This window comes from Mytilus californianus, unplaced genomic scaffold, assembly GCF_021869535.1.
Source record: "Mytilus californianus isolate M0D057914Y unplaced genomic scaffold, xbMytCali1.0.p SCAF_8, whole genome shotgun sequence".
Lineage (NCBI taxonomy): Eukaryota > Metazoa > Mollusca > Bivalvia > Mytilida > Mytilidae > Mytilus > Mytilus californianus.
Window position 1 is genome coordinate 108,134,605 of NW_026262734.1, and position 19,196 is coordinate 108,153,800.

General features: G+C 31.3%; 1 protein-coding gene across 1 annotated transcript in view; it reads left to right on the forward strand.

Annotated features, from left to right (window-relative positions):
* The window catches only part of LOC127711512 (SEC14-like protein 2), a 28,173-nt gene extending 11,015 nt beyond the window's left edge, over positions 1–17,158 (forward strand). The window contains exons 4-12 of the mRNA XM_052217594.1: positions 1,879–2,035; positions 5,655–5,752; positions 6,757–6,832; positions 7,350–7,430; positions 8,544–8,627; positions 10,530–10,636; positions 11,686–11,825; positions 12,820–12,986; positions 13,431–17,158. Coding sequence (XP_052073554.1) covers positions 1,879–2,035; positions 5,655–5,752; positions 6,757–6,832; positions 7,350–7,430; positions 8,544–8,627; positions 10,530–10,636; positions 11,686–11,825; positions 12,820–12,986; positions 13,431–13,567 — 1,047 coding nt within the window. The 3' untranslated portion in view covers positions 13,568–17,158. The remainder of the gene's footprint in view (positions 1–1,878; positions 2,036–5,654; positions 5,753–6,756; positions 6,833–7,349; positions 7,431–8,543; positions 8,628–10,529; positions 10,637–11,685; positions 11,826–12,819; positions 12,987–13,430) is intronic.
* The last annotated feature ends 2,038 nt before the right edge of the window (positions 17,159–19,196 follow it).

Sequence of the window (19,196 nt, forward strand, 5' to 3'; positions counted from 1 at the left end):
GTTGTCCTATTGTAGTATGTGTATTGCACATGTGTGTATATATTTCTATGCAGCTTAGGACAAATTGAAATACATATATGTTGTGTCTATAATGATTGACTTATACACTTGTATTTGGTTTCAAGCTCAGCTTTAACATGTTTAACAACTGTAAAAGTTAAGCATACAATGCAGTAGTTAAGGAGAATAATGTTGTGACATTCCAATGGCAAAAAAAACCCCAAAACATAGGACAAGAATAAAACAACACCATTTATCATACAAACCTATGATAATGTAAACAACACATTGTTATTGATACCTATCATTTGTGTGAAACAAACTCCCATTTATTTGTAAAGTTACTGGGTTTGTTTTGCTCACACATTGTTGTCAATATAATGGAATTTTACATATCTGTCATACAAGTGAGAAGTTTAGCTAGCTTTAAAACCAGGTTTAATCCACCATTTTCTATGTAAGGAAATGCCTGTACCAAGTCAGGAAAATGACAGTTGTTTTCTATTTGTTTGATGTGGTTGAGCTTTTGATTTTGACATTTGATAAGGGACTTTCCAATTTGAATTTTCCTTGGAGTTTGGTATTTTTGTTATTTTACTTTTTTCTCATTGACATAATCTGATATCTACTTATATCCATGTTCCATAAAATCAGAGATATCAACCAGCTACACTGGAAGAGTATTGTTTTTTATTAACTTCATCTGGCCAAAAGCAACAAACCACAATGACTGAATTACAGGCTCCTGACTTGGAACAGGCTCATACAAAATGTGGTGGGGTTAAACATGTGCACATGTGTGTAATGATAACTCATTGAAAGCCATATATCTGATTTCCTAGTACCGGGGTATTGTTAATTTTTATTGTTATTATAGCTAACACATGGCTTTAAAATGTAAAAGTAGTTGAATTTGAAGTGAGAGTGATAAATCATTTGTTTTTGTTTTTTATTCATTTTAAGGACAAAGAAATCACTCAAACAGGCCTTAATTTAAAAGAATGTACCAAACCTTTTCTTCACAATAAGATCATTACCCATTAAATTGTCTATTTTAAGAGTATATAACTTTTCTTAAATTGGTCATGTTAACATTGGTAAAGGTACCATATGGATTAAATTATTTCTCAGAGATTGTCACACAATGATGTACCAGTACTGTAAATTTTAGAAATTTTTGAGTGCAATTATAATTATACCCCTGCTTTAAAAAAGTGGGGGTATACTGTTTTACCTCTGTCTGTCCGTCCGTCCCATGAATATTTTTCGTCGCATCTTTCTCAGGAACTACATCATAAGGATTTCTGAAATTTTGTTTCAGTGTTTATAAAAGTCAGCTATACCGTGTGATGCGTTTTCAGATTCATCACTCATGATCAACAACTTCCTGTTTACCGAACACTTACATCATTTTACCAAGTAGTTGAAAATTTTCGTCACATTTATCTCAGGAACTACATTACAAGGATTTCTGAAATTTTGTTTCATGGTTTATATGAGTCAGCTATACCGTGTGATGCGTTTTCAGATTCATCACTCAACAACTTCCTGTTTACCGAACACTTACATTTGGGCGGGGGTATCATCAGTGATCAGTAGCTCGCAGTTTCAGTTGTTCAGATTGTTGAACAATGGACAAAAAATGCAAGATGAATAATCGCTACTACAAGAAATGTGAGAAATTTTTTTTGCAATACCTATCTTCATGATCTTGTTGCAATTTTTCGCAATAATAAAAACATCCCAAAAATTTCTGAATTTACAGCAGTTCATGTGTGAGGTATTGTTAGTAGGTCACTTCTCCAATACTTTGTTGTTAGTAGGTCACTTCTCCAATACTTTATAACTTCAGTGATAGAAATTATATCATTATTTTAGCACATCGAATGGAGGAAGAAAGTGTCTGCAGATAAGATTTTACAGGATTACACAGAACCTGAAGTTTTAAAGAAATTCTTCACAGGAGGTCTGCATGGGTTTAGTAAAGATGGCTGCCCAATCTGGATTGATCCATTTGGAAATATTGATTTAAAAGGTAATATATGGTATTATAATTATCTTTTCTGGTGATTGGTTCTTTTATTTACAACCCTGCGAATCAACTACAATCTCAAGAATTCATTGTTAAAATATCCCCATAAGTGTGATTTTAACTGAATCACCATTTGTATACATGTACTGTGTAAAGGGTATGCATTGTCATTCCTGTCTCAATGAGTTAAATTTTTATATTGAATCTGGAGGTTAGAATTGTTTTTTTGGCCATGGCATCAGTTTGTCAACGAGATTGAATATCCCTATGGTATCTTCTGGTTCTCTTTTAGGACGGATTACAACATGGATTGGTTTAGATAAACTTAATGGTTAAGAGTTATGTTTTCACTTTTAATCCATTTTTGAGGCAAAAGTATCAGAGCTTGAGTGTCATACCTTATTCTATAGTGATTCATTGAATTAGATAGAGAGGAAATTCTAATCTTTTAGCGAAAATATAGTAAAACAAGGACCATAACTCTGCACAAAAATATTAGACCGAAACAAAAATTTTAACTTGATCTATGATTAATAGTTCTCTAAAATTAGATATGATGTAATACAGTGTATATCTAGTTTCAAATTATAATCAAATATAATTAATAGTTCCAAATATTTTTTCTTTCATTTGTCACAAAGTAATATAGATTTGTAACTTATCTATAAAATGTCAACAACTTTTTTCTACACAATGTAATGTATTGAAATATATACATAATAAAAATGGATTATTATCTAATTAAAGGATTTCTCTTCATAATTTTTTTTTATATATATAGCATTCAGAAAATTAGTTTATACTAAATAACTAACAAACCTGCCAAAAAATTCTTCAAATAATTGAACAAAAAATGTCTTTTAAAAAATTAGTTATCTCCCTTTGTACAGAAATATGGTTTAACATAGTACTCTAACATTAGATATGGTCCAGAGTTATGGTCCATAACTCTGGATTAAATCATCAGACCGGAACAAAATTTGAACTTGATCTAGAACTTGTCATGATAAAACTATATACCAAATATCAAATCAATATCTTCAAGAACGAAGAAAAAAAGTGTGGAAAGCTGATTTGCCGGACTGACAGAAGGACAGACAGACGGACAGACAGACAGACAGACGGACGGAGTGCAAACCTTAAGTCCCCTTCGACCTTGTGGGTAGGGGACTAATTAATTGCTTTGCAGGGCCTGTTTATTGAAAGGTGGCATGCGATGCATTAATACTATTTTAATTTAGATGTCGAGTTTTCTTAAGTGTTTGCTTTCGGATTTCATATCTTCCTTGTGGATAAATCCTCCTGCTGTTGAAAGAACATGTCAATAATGACTTTGTGGTTTCATTAGGTGAAAAGATGAGATGTTTTTGTTGATTATTATTGTAAAATAGACAAACATACATTGTTATTTCCAAGTGTGAAAAAAAAGTTTAAGAAGTATACAGAATTAGAAAAAAGTAGCTAAAAGATTAAGGAGAAGGATGTTCACATATAAAAGTAATGACAAAAGGAAAAACTTAAAATATATCCAAGATCCTTAATGATAAATCTTTTGATGAAATTCATTATATCAAGCTTTTCAACATATGACAATTGTCTTTACAATATGTCAAGATCTTCAACATATGACCAGTGTCTACACAATATGTCAAAATCTTCAACATATGACCAGTGTCTATACAATATGTCAAGCTCTTCAACATATGACAATTGTCTTTACAATATGTCAAGCTCTTCAACATATGACAATTGTCTTTACAATATGTCAAGCTCTTCAACATATGACCAGTGTCTTTACAATATGTCAAGCTCTTCAACATATGACAATTGTCTTTACAATATGTCAAGCTCTTCAACATATGACCAGTGTCTTTAAAATATGTCAAGCTCTTCAACATATGACAATTGTCTATACAATATGTCAAGCTCTTCAACATATGACAATTGTCTTTACGATATGTCAAGCTCTTCTACATATGACAATTGGCTACACAATATGTCAAGCTCTTCAACATATGACCAGTGTCTTTACAATATGTCAAGCTCTTAAACATATGACAATTGTCTTTACAACATGTCAAGCTCTTCAACATATGACAATTGTCTATACAATATGTCAAGCTCTTCAACATATGACAATTGTCTTTACAATATGTCAAGCTCTTCAACATATGACAATTATCTTAACGATATGTCAAGCTCTTCAACATATGACCAGTGTCTACACAATATGTCAAGCTCTTCAACATATTATAATTGTCTTTACAATATGTCAAGCTCTTCAACATATGACAAGTGTCTACTCAATATGTCAAGCTCTTCAACATATGACAAATTGTCTATACAATATGTCAAGCTCTTCAACATATGACCAGTGTCTACACAATATGTCAAGCTCTTCAACATATGACAAGTGTCTACACAATATGTCAAGCTCTTCAACATATGACAATTGGCTACACAATATGTCAAGCTCTTCAACATATGACAAGTGTCTACACAATATGTCAAGCTCTTCAACATATGACAATTGGCTTCACAATATGTCAAGCTCTTCAACATATGACCAGTGTCTACACAATATGTCAAGCTCTTCAACGTTTGACAATTGTCTATACAATATGTCAAGCTCTTCAACATATGACAATTGTCTTTACAATATGTCAAGCTCTTCAACATATGACAATTGTCTTTACAATATGTCAAGCTCTTCAACATATGACCAGTGTCTACACAATATGTCAAGCTCTTCAACATATTATAATTGTCTTTACAATATGTCAAGCTCTTCAACATATGACAAGTGTCTACTCAATATGTCAAGCTCTTCAACATATGACAAATTGTCTATACAATATGTCAAGCTCTTCAACATATGACCAGTGTCTACACAATATGTCAAGCTCTTCAACATATGACAAGTGTTTACACAATATGTCAAGCTCTTCAACATATGACAATTGGCTACACAATATGTCAAGCTCTTCAACATATGAAAAGTGTCTACACAATATGTCAAGCTCTTCAACATATGACAATTGGCTACACAATATGTCAAGCTCTTCAACATATGACTAGTGTCTACACAATATGTCAAGCTCTTCAACATATGACAAGTGTCTACACAATATGTCAAGCTCTTCAACATATGACAAGTGTCTACACAATATGTCAAGCTCTTCAACATATGACAAGTGTCTACGCAATATGTCAAGCTCTTTAACATATGACAAGTGTCTATACAATATGTCAAGCTCTTCAACATATGACAAGTGTCTGTACAATATGTCAAGCTCTTCAACATATGACAATTGTCTACACAATATGTCAAGCTCTTCAACATATGACAATTGTCTATACAATATGTCAAGCTCTTCAACATATTATAATTGTCTATACAATATGTCAAGTTCTTCATCACCCTGCTATTAAAAGAAAAAGTTGTGAATTTCTTTAATAGAGAACATAAAAGAGCTGCTGTCAGCACCAAATCTGGAAAGCATTATGATATGACAAAAGACCACCAACTATTAAAGTTCATGACTAGGGACAGTCATATGAACGTGAGTCCTAACTCTTTTTAAACCTTATATATGTATAGAATGACTTTTTTTATTTTCAGGTTTATTGAGATCAGCCAAAAAATCGGATGCTGTTCTGAGTAAAGTTTATATACTGGAGAAGTTATATAATGTGACATTCAAAGAACAAACACAAAAGGTAACAATATACATAAAATATAAAAGTAAGAAGATGTGGTATGATTGCCAATGAGACAACTGTCCTCCAAAGACCAAATGGCATAGAAGTTTACAACTATAGGTCAAGGTACGGCCTTCAACAATGAGCAAAACACATACCGCATAGTCAGCTATAAAAGGCCCAGAAATGACAAATGTAAAACAATTCAAACAAGAAAATTAATGGCCTGATTTATATACAAACAATGGAATAAATGTGACAAATATGATATACAGCAACAATCGACAACCAACCAATTACAGGCTCCTGACTTGGAATAATACTTACCAAAATGCCTAAGGCCTCCTTGTTAAGGGCAGTTGTACAGAATGCACCACTTGACATTTGTGTCAGACACTGAATATTTTCCTTCCAAGGTTTGGAATCTACCAATAAGATTTTTATCTGCATCGCTGAAGGTGGAAGCAAGTCAAGTAACCGCTTGACTCCGTCTGTCTGTCGTTCTGACCGTCCTTCATAACCACTTCCTTTTTGCCAAATGTTTGAAATTTTACAACACTAATTGTACAAGGAAAATTTTTGTCAAAGTTTCCTCAGGTCCTATTGAAGGGAATGATTTAATATTTGGTCTGCAGCTTTAAAATGTTGAGTTGTAGTGGGTAAGCAATTTTTACATCTGCCATGTAGCTACTTCCTGATTTCTGATTGTTTGAAATTTTACAACATTCATTGTACAAGGAAATGTTTTATCAAACTTGTCTTGGATCCTATTGAAGAGAATGATTTTGAATTTTGGTCTGCAGCTTGATATTTTACAACACTCATTGTACAATGAAAATTTTCGTCAAAGTTTTCTTTGCATCGGTGAAAGGGAATAATCAATTTTGCTCCATGAACATATTACCTCAATCAATTGCATGCAGTGACGCGGTATAGAAGCAGTATTGGTTTTGTTGAGAAATGATACAAGATGTCCATTGACAAATGTTTGACTATGTAATTGTAAGGTGTATATTTTATAGGTTGGGACCAGAGTAGACCAAGTAGTAGTTATATATGATTTAGAGAACTGCAGCAGAAGACATTTATGGAAACCTGGTGAGTTTATGTTAAAAGACAGAAAATTGTATGTTCAAGCTGTATAAATAGACTTTTGGAAAGATTGAGAAATACTTAAATGTAACATAATTTCCATTGAAAATAATTTTGAAGTAACAGGCTCCAAATAAGCTTGTTAATTTATTTGACTTTCCGACCACTGAAGTGTGAAGGATATATTTGTTCTCTTAGTTTCCGTAAACAGTCTTTAACTCATTAATTTTGTAATAGCTTGAATATGATAAGGACTCATTATTTGAATTTTAGAGCATTGAAGAATAAAGTGAGTTCAAGATGACTGAGCATGTTAGCAGTATTATTTTGTGATTAGTTTATACCTCATGCGAAAACTATGAAAAAGTATATCCTTTGAAACCTTTAATCAGTTTAAATTAAATTTTACATGAACGATCGTTAGGTTCTTCATATGTTAATCATATAAACGGAGAAAATAATGTTTAGGTGATTCGTTTGCTTTTAATCCACAAAGGCTCTAGCTTCGTATTACTACTTTTAGGTCTTGATTGTTTCTGTGAAATAGTTTCCATGGTTGAAGATAATTATCCTGAAACTCTTAGGATAGCTTTTGTTATTAATGGTAAGTAATGCATTGTTATACCCAACACAATAAAGTTGTGTAGGGTATAATGTTTTTGATCCATCCGTCTGTCTGTCAGTCCTGATCTTGTCACCCAAACTCCTCTGAAAACACACAACAGAATTTTATTTTTTGTAGATAATAAGGACATACTATATAGATGTGCATATCGACAGGAAGTTATGATTCAATTTTTCCTCTGAGTTATGCCCCTTTAAATTTTATAAGTTATAATTTAGGTAGATGATTGAGTGGTCTTAATAGATAGTAAACCATTTTTTTTATATTTATATTGTTACATAGCTGGTGTTACCAGTAAGAAGGTTCCGGGGTAAAATATTTTGATCAACAAAAAATATAGACTTCAATGGATATCTCCATGCACGCTGGTATACAGCTTATGTGATTATCTAGGAATGGGGGTAAAAAGTTCTTGATAAATCAGAAATTATAAGGAATCTAAGGTACCAACTCCCTCAGTCAAAGTCAACTTTAGATACTTTTAAGGTCCTTTTTGTTCATATACATAATATAACTCGTCATGTATTCTTGTAGTTATACATCTTTGGTTTTCAAACTTTAGGGTTTGATCATTTATGATGAAGGTTAATCAAGAAAAATGCTTAAAATGGACCAAATTATGTGTTATTTTCATTTTATGGATATCTTTATGTACAAGGAAAATATACAAACAATAAAAACAATAGATGTTCCAGATAGTCTGACTTTTTACAGGCAAAAATATGTGATTTGGAGGTTAACCAGTTTTATGAACCACCAACTTGATTTTTCTTTCTACATTTTATGTCACTAAATAAACTTCTATGTCATTTGGTCTCTGGTGGAAAGTTGTCTCATTGTCAATCATACAGCATCTTCTTATTTTTACAATAAAAATATGAGCAATACATTATTGTAATCATCAGTCTTTAATTAACGTATTATAGATATCAGGATAAAAATTGTGTACGCAATCAGGTGTTCAACAGTGATGCTTCAATAAAAAAGTTTAAAAGGCCAAATAAAGTACAAAGTTGAAGAGCATTGAGCAAAGATATACTTACTATATTTATTACTACATGTATGATAATGTTTACTTTCATTTTGTTTTAGCTCCAAGAATATTCCCTGTGATATTTCATCTAGTCAAACCGTTCCTAGCTGAAGAAACTGCTAAAAAAATCCATATCTTTGGAAGTAAGTAATTTCATATTTCAAAACAAAAGAAATAAAGATCGAATTTCTCAAGAACCTTCTTCATAAAAAACACCTGCCATGTCAAAAGTCTGGAAAATTGTTTGCTGTTAAAAGTTTCTGTGTTGTAAACGATGACTACCTTAGTTAGTTATTACATGTAGATATTTTTAGGGAAGATCAATTTTACAGCAACCCTAGCAAAATATGTTTATTGAAAATTGATGTTCAGAGGTTGCCTACACTGAGTTCAGAGGTTATATACACCAGGTTCAGAGGTTACATACAACTAGTTCAGAGGTCACATAAACCTAGCTCAGAGGTTACATACACCGAGTTCAGAGGTTACTTACACTTTTCTTGAGACTGTTTCTGAAATGTTATAGCATATATTTTATTATCAGAAAGAGTGAAAATGACTAATGTTCAATTGCAGGGAGAACGTCTTACTTTGAACTTGTTTAAAATAAGGTAAAGGTTCACCTTATATAACCCATTAATTCATAAAATGCTACACCATCATGACCTTTAGATTTTTTATTCCAAGAATATTTTCCATTTACATGTCAGAAATCAGCATGTTGACAGATGAACTGATGCTAAAGGGAAATAACTCAAAATTATCTAGGTTTTATTAGTTTGCAAAAATCATGGAGTCACTTTTTACAAAATGTATATTAACTCTATAGAGACATTGAAAAATTGAAATCTATGCTTATTGCTAAGGTAAGGTCAAACAATAACTGAACCTGTGTTCATTATTCAAATTTCTATTTGGAAATGTACTCGCTATATGCATTTGAAAATTGTGAATTACTTCCCTTTGGTCACAACTTTTGCTTAATCTTCAGAAATTTGTCATCTGCTTCTTCATCTAACACACTGTAAGTTAAGCTTAAATTTATTGATTAAGATAGTTATCGAAATGATTAAAAATACTGAGGAATTACATGAATTTTAGTTTATATGCCTAAAGTTTATCAATATTTCTGCTTGCCTACTACAGGGTTGCCACATATTAACAAAACAACCAGATGTAGCAATTCTCTGTTGCTTGAGGGATTTTTTATCGACAAAAGAATGATAATGCTTGCCTCAATCATATTTTTATTGACAAGAAAACTGCATCCCTTTTTTATGGGAGCATGGATTTCAACTAGAAAACAGCTTTTTTCTTTGTACACTGGATATTGCTTCTTACATGCATTTGATGGCTATACTACAAGAATTTACAGTATAGTAAACTGGATTCTCATTATTTAATTCTACTGTTGCTGTGAACTGACAATATGGAATCAGTTCACAATGAATAAGCTGTAATATCAAAGTTAAATTACTTTCAACTAGGTAACACCTGATTTTCTTTTTCCTCTTATATCAAGTTTCCTGTTGTGCTTATATCTCAGTTGTTCTATCCTTTCCATGTGTGTGAAGATAGGACAGTATTCAGCCATATTTTATATAAAGGGTATTAAGTTAGTGATCAGGTAAAATGCTATATAATTTTCATTTATTGATATGATGCTTTGAAGAGGATCGTTGCATACAAGCTATTCCATTAACATTAACAGAGATGAGGCAGTGATAGAAGGGTTAGGAGTGATGTTGAGAAAGATAGACATTAAACACTTTACAGGGAATGTACTTAAAATCTAATAATTTGCTTCTGATTTTAAAAATATTTAAGGAAAAGGATATGACCATTAACTTGAAATATTATACAATGTACTTAGTAGAGTTTAATGAAAACTGTGTGTGCTCTGACATTTCAGTACATTTTGTTGTCCTGGACTTTAACCTAGTTTGAGATACATAATCTTGTTTTATCCTTGGGTAAGAATGTTTCATCAGATACATGTAATACTCATTCTGATAAGTTTTATTATCTGTTTCTTTTCTTTTAAGGTAATTACAAAGAAGAATTGTATAAGTATATAGACAAGGACCAGTTACCTAGCCACTGGGGTGGAACTTGTGTAGATCCAGATGGTGACCCAAAGTGCAGGTCAAAGGTAAGATTTGTTTTGTGGCAACATACTCACATGGGTTGACTTTTGTTGATCCAAATGGTGACCTTAATGTAGGTCAAAGGTAAGATATGTTTTACTAACATACAAAATAGGGTGGAACTTGTGTGTGTAGGTCAAATGGAAGATCTGTTGTAGCCACACAGCCACTTGGGTGGAAGTTGTAGTAACCCATTAGTGATGGTCAAAGATAAGACTGTTTTATTCACATAGTGACACTTAGTGTAGGTCAAAAGTACTGAAGCTGAAGTATATATACAACTTCATATATTCATAACAAAAAAATTGTAAATTCATTTTAGTATTTAATTGATATTTTATTTTGTCTATGTTTGATTTCTAGTAACAGTTTCAAGATGAACCAATTTTCACGGGAGGGTCCCTATATCAGTATTAAAGTGTTAACTGGCAACACATCCATGAAGCAGCTAAAAGACATAAATTTGAGGGAGACCCACTCATTTATGTTTAGATTTAAAGTAATAGTATTTCTACCTGTCAAAGTCTCCTTCATTGAAATAAAAAAAAATGTTAACACCCTACACCATTGCAGATGTTTACATGATATTAGGAAATTATTTTCAAGAACGATTGTCATTGCTGCAAGACTTGGTATTTTAATTCATATACTGTAAATTCAGAAATTATTGCGTGCATTTATTATTGCGATTCTGTCATTTTAGACTAAAATGCGATTTTAATTTTTGCAATATTGAGAAAAATCCTGTTTAATTTATATAAAAAATTTCAAAATGCCAGTTTAAATCATTGCGATTATTACCCTGTCACATTTTTCGCAATAATAAAAACATCGCAATAATTTCTGAATTTACAGTAGTAATCTTATTTTTATAGCAAACTACAGTACCGGGTAAAAGAATTTCATATTTTGTTCATAAATTTTGACTTCTTTTTTTTTTAAATGATATAAATGATGTCTCGCCCACTAGGCTAGTTAAAGCGAAGGATCTTATCCATTAAAGTTCATTAAGACAGACAAGAAATTAGCCAATGCAATCTATTTTATTTTGCAGATCTGTCCGGGAGGAGTAGTGCCAAAAGAGTATTATAGGAAATATGATTTAGAGGCAGAGAATTTAACCTCAGTAGATGTGGGAAGAGGATCTTCATTACAATTAGATTATACTGTCAGAGTTCCTAATTGTATTATACGGTAAAAGTCTGTTATAAAATAGCTTCTTTAACATAAACATTTCTATTTTTAGCCATGTGTGAATTATATCGAAATATTTTAACTGATTTGATACAAGTTCTTTTTTTGTAATAGAATTTGAAAATGTAAGAGTAAACCAAAGATAGTCATTGTCAGCTGATCAATTTCTGTCACACAGATATAGATCAAGTGGTATGTGTGAATGACTAGAGGACCTCTAATAGCTCAGAAATACTAGTTGTAATTAACTTGGTAACAAGGATGCGAAGGGGGGCTGGGGAGAAAAAAACTGTGAAATTAATGTTAACTATAGTGACAAAGGAGTAGGTCCGGTAAGGGCCGATTTTGGCCTCAAAATTCAGGTTCAGATTTTGGACACTTTTTAAACACTTAAGTGTCTTCTTCAGTTGATTCGATTAGTTTATGTGAAAGATTTGAACTGACTAAGTCGCTCAAATTCAAGCTTAAATATGAAAAATCTATCAAATTTGCATAAAATGTCACTTTTCAGGTGGTTTTTGTCAAAAATGAAAGTGGCCGCATCCGTGTTTATTCTCAACCTTTATATATGTTATGTATTATCATCAAATACAACTTACATTTAAGTATTAAGAATGAACACAAATGCGGCCACTTCCATTTCAGACGGAAACCATCTAAAAATTAACCAAAATGCTAAAATTTCGAAGTTTTCTGTAATTTAGCATGACTTAATGATGCCAGTACCCGATACATGTGCATTGTATTGTCAAAAAACAGCCCATATTTATGTAACAGAAGTATTCTTCTTTCCAATAAATAGCTAAAAATTTACGTTTTAACAATTTTGTAAAACTGCTATATTTTGGGGCCAAAAAGGGGTCTTACTAGGCCTACTCCTTAGTAATTGCATGATGGAGGTTAATTATACCCTTTTAAAAATATATAAAATGCACTGCACAAAATTAACAAAATACTGATTTCATAAATTAGAAATTTTATGTTCATCTTTCAGATGGCAGTTTTCTACAGAAGGGTTTGATATAGGATTTGGTATATATAGAAGGACCAAAGATTCCAGACAGAAGGCCGGTGAAATGGAGGAAATATTCCCCTCCCAGAGAGTCAATAGTCACTTGATACTAGAGGATGGCAGTATAGTTTGTAGTAAGGCAGGGACATGTAAGTTTTAACATAAATAAAATATATATTGTAAACCATCTTATTTTTACAGATAATTTTTGCATTATGACAAATATCATGTGAGAAACTCGGATTTAACACATATATATAATGAATTTTCTAACACAATGGTTGTCTAGTAACTGATCTACTCCGTCTGTCATTCTGTCTGAAAGACCTTTGGTAGAAATCTTTCTACAAAGTTTTCTTGGCTTGTATCAAAGGGAGTGATTTTATATTTGATCTACAGGTTGATGTTGAATTTTAGTGTGTAAGCAATTTTCAGATGCTTCTTGTTTGCCAATAGTTTGAAATTTTAATCATACCCAGTCTTGTTAATTTCAATGTAATGCAATCATAATGTTTTAAGTCAAGTGCTTTTCTTAATCTGTACACTATGTGATTTTCCTTCCTGATTGACAACCTTGTGATGTTTTATTTCAGATATTATTAGATTTGACAATACTTACAGTTGGACCAGGAGTAAAACAATTCGATATTTAATAGAAGTTCTGGAACCAGAGGATGGCTATAGTATACCAGGGTCATCAAGTAGTCAGTCTATATCAAGCCAGAATTAGTTTCCTGGAACTTATGTAACAAATAATCTTACAATTACAATTGATCTCAAGTTATACAGTGGACTCTTTTTAATTGCATACCAGTTAATTGCATAACCATGTTAATTGCATAATCCTGTTATTTGCATATCTATTAATTACATAATCAGTTATTTGCATAAAATTTCCTTCCTATCTTTTTTATGTTGTAAATCCAATATTTTAATTTCATAGGTTAAAAAATAAATCCTTGTTAATTGCATAAAAAAATTAAAGACGATAATACAAAGTGTACCATTGTGGGCAAAATTAAAGTTATTTGCAATGTTACTAATAAGGTAAACAAGGATAGAAAAAAGTCAAAATAGTGTTTACATTAAAAAAAGATGTATAACAATTTAATGTCTTTTGTTTGTTAATAGTATTGACATCAAGGGGACTTAATTGGTGTCTCAAGAGTTTATTCTTAATGTTATACTGTGGATTCATTTATTTTCGTGGGTACCAATTTTCGTGGATTATAGAAATCTTACATGTTCGTGGATATTTAATTTCGTGGTTTTGCCGAAGTCTGCATACAATCCTATAGAAAATTTGTTATTCGTTGAACATTTAATTTCGTGGTTCACCTGTACCCACGAAATCAACGAAAATTTGTATTCATTGAATAATAATGAATCCACAGTACATAGAATTACTTCTGTAAAAGCTAAAGAGTATCTTTATATTTCACTCTATCAAATTTATCATAATTGTATAATATCTTGTGACACTTTGGCTATGAAATTAAGAGGAATCCACTGTATTATATTGTTCATAACTTGGCATGTATATTCACTTGTAAGTTTCTTTGTGAACAGAGTCATTTGGTGTTAGTTATAAGCTAGATTAAGTGTTCAAGACAATTGTTCAGCTCATTTTATTAATGTTGATTTTAAGCCTCTGTTTGTTAGGTATCAATGTTAAAACTAATGAAAGATTTCTGTAATGGTAAACCTGGATTTGACCATTATAATTTCTTTATTATACATGTTATACAGTCAAGCCTGCTGTAAAGGTTGCCTCTATTGAACAAAATCCTGTTTTGTAATTCCACCCTCTTATTGTCACGCTATAGTAATACCTTTATAGCATTTTGAACCTCAATTTAAAGGGCACCTCTCTTATAAGGACAGTTTTATCTGTCCTTAGGGTGACCTTGATATACAGGTTGACTGTAAATAGTAATTTTATTTTGGTGTCAAATTTTGCTTTTATTTTAGATGAGCAAAATCATATTTTTTGTAAGAAATATACAGGTTTCTGACATTTGACCTACTTATTTTTGGATGCCAGGTTTCGCTTTGGATGATTAGTTTTTTATGTAATCAGTCACTACTGTTTTGAAGTTAAGACACATTGAACTTTTTCACTTTACACTTCATTTTTTCTCACTTCAATAATACTCATGGCAAAAAATCAAACACTTTTAACCATCATATTTTTACAGTAGTTTTAAATAAATAACTCAATGTCTTTCATTCTCTCTATCTTATCGAAGGCATGGATAAAAACTGTGATTAAAAGTTGGTTTTGTAAATACAACCCACCTAGGTTTAAGAATTAGGAGTTCTAACCTTCCCGTGTATATTTTTTTTACCTATAATAAGGTACTCCCCCTCCCTCCCAGTATACAAAATGCAATAAGGAATAACAACATTTTCATTCTTCATTTCAAAAAAATATTGTACATCAAAATTATGGAAAAATTAGGATAGTTCTATGTGCTAGTTTTTTTAAAGAACATGTCCAAGAATTTGAAAAAGTAGAATTTTCAGCAGGAAACAGGTTTTTTTTTTATTTTATATATGAAATGTAAGGGAAGATATTAATATTAAATTGTATGTAAAAATGAGATATATTTATAATAAGCAATTTAAAAAACAAAATGGTGTGTGATATTTAAGAGGATCTGGATGGGTGTACATCATTTTTGTATTCTTTAATTTTTTTAGACTAGTATTCTCTGTTTTTACCCACTATTCTCTATTCTGTAAACCCCATACAGACCCTCGTGTAAGTATTTTAAGAATATGAAGAAATATAGGGGTTGCTGAGGGAAAATATATAATATATAGCATATGTAAAAGCCAGTGGGGATACATATATATTGAGGAAAAGTTGTAAACTTTGAAAGCAAAAAGGTTTAATTTTGCTGACATGTTTTGACAGTTAAAGACCCCAAATGTAATATGACTCTTACTTCATAATTGAAAAGCCTGTTATTTTGTTTGTTCTCAGTTTAAAATCATACTTTGGTTCATTATTATTCATTATGTACCAAATCTTTGTTGTTTTTGTGGAAATAGGTATACCACAAATTAAAATTTTCGGCGGAGTGAAAATTTTCTGAAGGCATATAAGCAGAGTTTGGAAAACCACTAAATCAAATATCCATGGAAATGCATTTTTTCCTCAATCTCTAAAAATTTGCATCTACAAAGTAACTGAATCCATCGTACTTTGACATCATAAATTCCATTGACGTTATGTTTTTTTGCGTCATAAAATAATCAATTTTCCCTTTTTTATCTTTAAGTTAGCTGATCATATAATTCAAAATAACATATGCATACATCAAAATGCTGATTGAATCATTTTAATTTACTGTCTCACATTATCAGTATTATTGTGCGGACTGACGGTAAAGCTGAAGTGACACATTAGGATCACTTCTATTGTCTTGAATCGTCATTTAACAGATTTTTATACAGGACATCAAGTTGTGAACCTGCTTTTTTAATATTTTACTTTTGTGATAATTGTTTGGAAATAATTAATTTCTTAAAGAGGTCTCTCAAATTGTCCCTCAAACTGTCAATAATGACATTATTGTGACATCACAACTACGAAAATATTAATTTTTTCCAGACTTTAACCTCTGAACAAAGATTACAGTAGAGGTAAACAAAGGTAAAAAAATCTTTCTTTTTTCCTGAATATCAGAAACAGGCCCTGATGATCCTAATTCCTTTTCATGAATTCTAAACTTTAATTGCAATGAATCAAAATCCATGACATATTTAATTAATATTTTTTATTCTTTATATTACATATTCTTTCAACAATTTTGGGATATTTATGTTTTATGTTTTGAATAATTGAATGAGATTCAATCAAAAAGATTGATGGTAATGTTTTGTTATGTATTATGTTGTTTGTTAATGTCTATAGAGCTTTTGATTTAATTGATAAGATGTATTTGTTATTTATACTTTATTGTAATGGTTTTTTTTTCTTCTTAAAATTTAGACAATACGATTGACCAGTCAAGTCAATGGACACAGGACTTGAAACTTAAGAAATAACAGTACTGTATTTGAAGAGTTGTTACCTTCAGTTTGGGATTATACAGTCACAAGTGCAGTTTCACAGAGCTAGTTAAATAGATATTTGCAACCATCAATTCCCAAATTAACAGTGGCAACTTTTCATATATTGTACTGTTTTTCCTATTTTAATACAAAAGTTTTAAATGCTCATAATAAAACATTTAAAAAAATACCTCAAACATTAACTGCATTTGCGCATGGTTATTGAAAATAATTGGACCATCAACCATGTAATTGACGACAGAAGACGATTAGATTTTAAAATTTTATTTATAGTGCAATATTTTAATAAATAAGTTGTCTAATTTTTGTATCATTTGATTAATATCTTTTTTATTCATATAGTCAGGTGCACATAATTTTACCCTAATCACTGAGTGAAGTAATTATTCCCCTTGTTCATCCATCAGGCTTGTAAAAAAGATACCATGGCAAAATACAACAAAAAGACAAGCAATATAAAAGTACAGAGATGTGGTCATTGCTAATGAGGCATCTATCCACATTTACATGTCACTGTATGACCTTCCACAATGAGAAAAACACATACCGTATAGTCAGCTAATAAAGACTCAAAATTTTCCAAAATTAATTTGCATATTGCATTTTTTTATAGTTTACTATTGACTGAACTATTTTATTTTCATAAAACCTGCAAAAACGATGTATTTTCCAAATTAAGACAATAATTATACAAAACAGAGAGGGCCTCAGCAGTTGAGTGATCTAAGTAGTTCATCTACGATATCACTAGCCATTCAACACTGAAGTTGTGAGGTTCCAACCCCGCACATGGCAGGTATGTTTGACTAGGATGTCTGTGTACCTGCATGCCGGCTTCCTGCACCAATAAAAACGTACAACCACAATGTAACCAATAGTGGTGTTAAACACCAACAATCAATCAATCAACAAATGGGAGACAACTCATGTTTGATGACTATATGGAATATTTATTTTATAATTTCATTTGGGTTAAGAATGGACCTTTTGTCCTATTTTTCACTGATAGTTCATTAATATTTTAGTATCACCACAATATATAGACATTATGTCCAAAGGGGGTCCAAAGGGGGTATTTTAATGGATTAGGATTGCTAATTTTTCTGCAAGAGGTCAGTAGATCTCTCCGTGTACTCCAACTACACCCCACCAATAAAAACTTGCCACCAAGATGTAGCCAAATGTACTTAAGCAGCATCAATCAATCAATTCTAAGGTGATATTAAGAAGCCAACCATCAATCAAATGATTTAATAATAAACAAAAATAACCTATATTTCAACACACATATACATTTATTTATATATATAAGTATGCTTGTTTATAGAATTTTATAAACCGTTAAAGATGATAAAAGTATTGTTCCTTTGACAAGTACATGAAGGAATTTTGTGGCATGAATTAATTAATACATCTTGTTGCTTCTTCTTCATAGCAATGAAAAAAAAAAACTTTAAAAAAATTTATTGTTGAAAACTTAACCACTAGAAACTTTCTACGTTTTCTATGGTTGTGAACTCTTTGTTGGTTTTATTTGCCAGGTCAAATGAACCATAAATCACTGCCTGTTTTGTTAATTTAAAAAAATCACTTAAGGTTGGTTTCTGGCTTTTGATAGGCAAATTGTATTGCATATTAAATTATGTTAACATGTATAAGTTTTTTAATCATTGTGTAGTGTTTTTAAGTCACAATATGATATTACTGTGGTCCTCAGTGGCAGAGTGGTGTAAGTAGTTCATCTAAGTGTTCATTAGCCTATCAACACTGAGGTTGTGAGTTTGAATCTCATCTTACTTAACTAACATTGTAAGTTTCCTTCAGAAGGTTGATGATTCTTGTAAGGGTACTCAGGCTTTCTCCATCAATAAAAGACTAGTCACCATCACATATCTAAGTGTGCTGGAAATGGCCGTAAAACATCACCAATCAATCAATCTATGTCAAGATATCAAAAGATATTATTGTATAATTATAGATTATCTATGGTTTTTCAAACAAGAAGGGTGACATCCCTGAGATGAGATGTGGCCGAGCAACATCCTTGAGTTTGAAAGAACAATGATAATCTGTTTATCGCTATCTTGCCTATGACGTTGTTAATGTTTCCATTGACAACTTCACTTGAGCCCTTAGTTTCTGACGATAATTTTCTATCTCAAGCGAGAAGCGTGATATGAAAAATTATCACAAAAAAGATCAAAGGAAATATACGCAAAATAGCGATAATATATTATTTCTTATTTCCATGAATGATTATCTGTTTTAAGAACAAT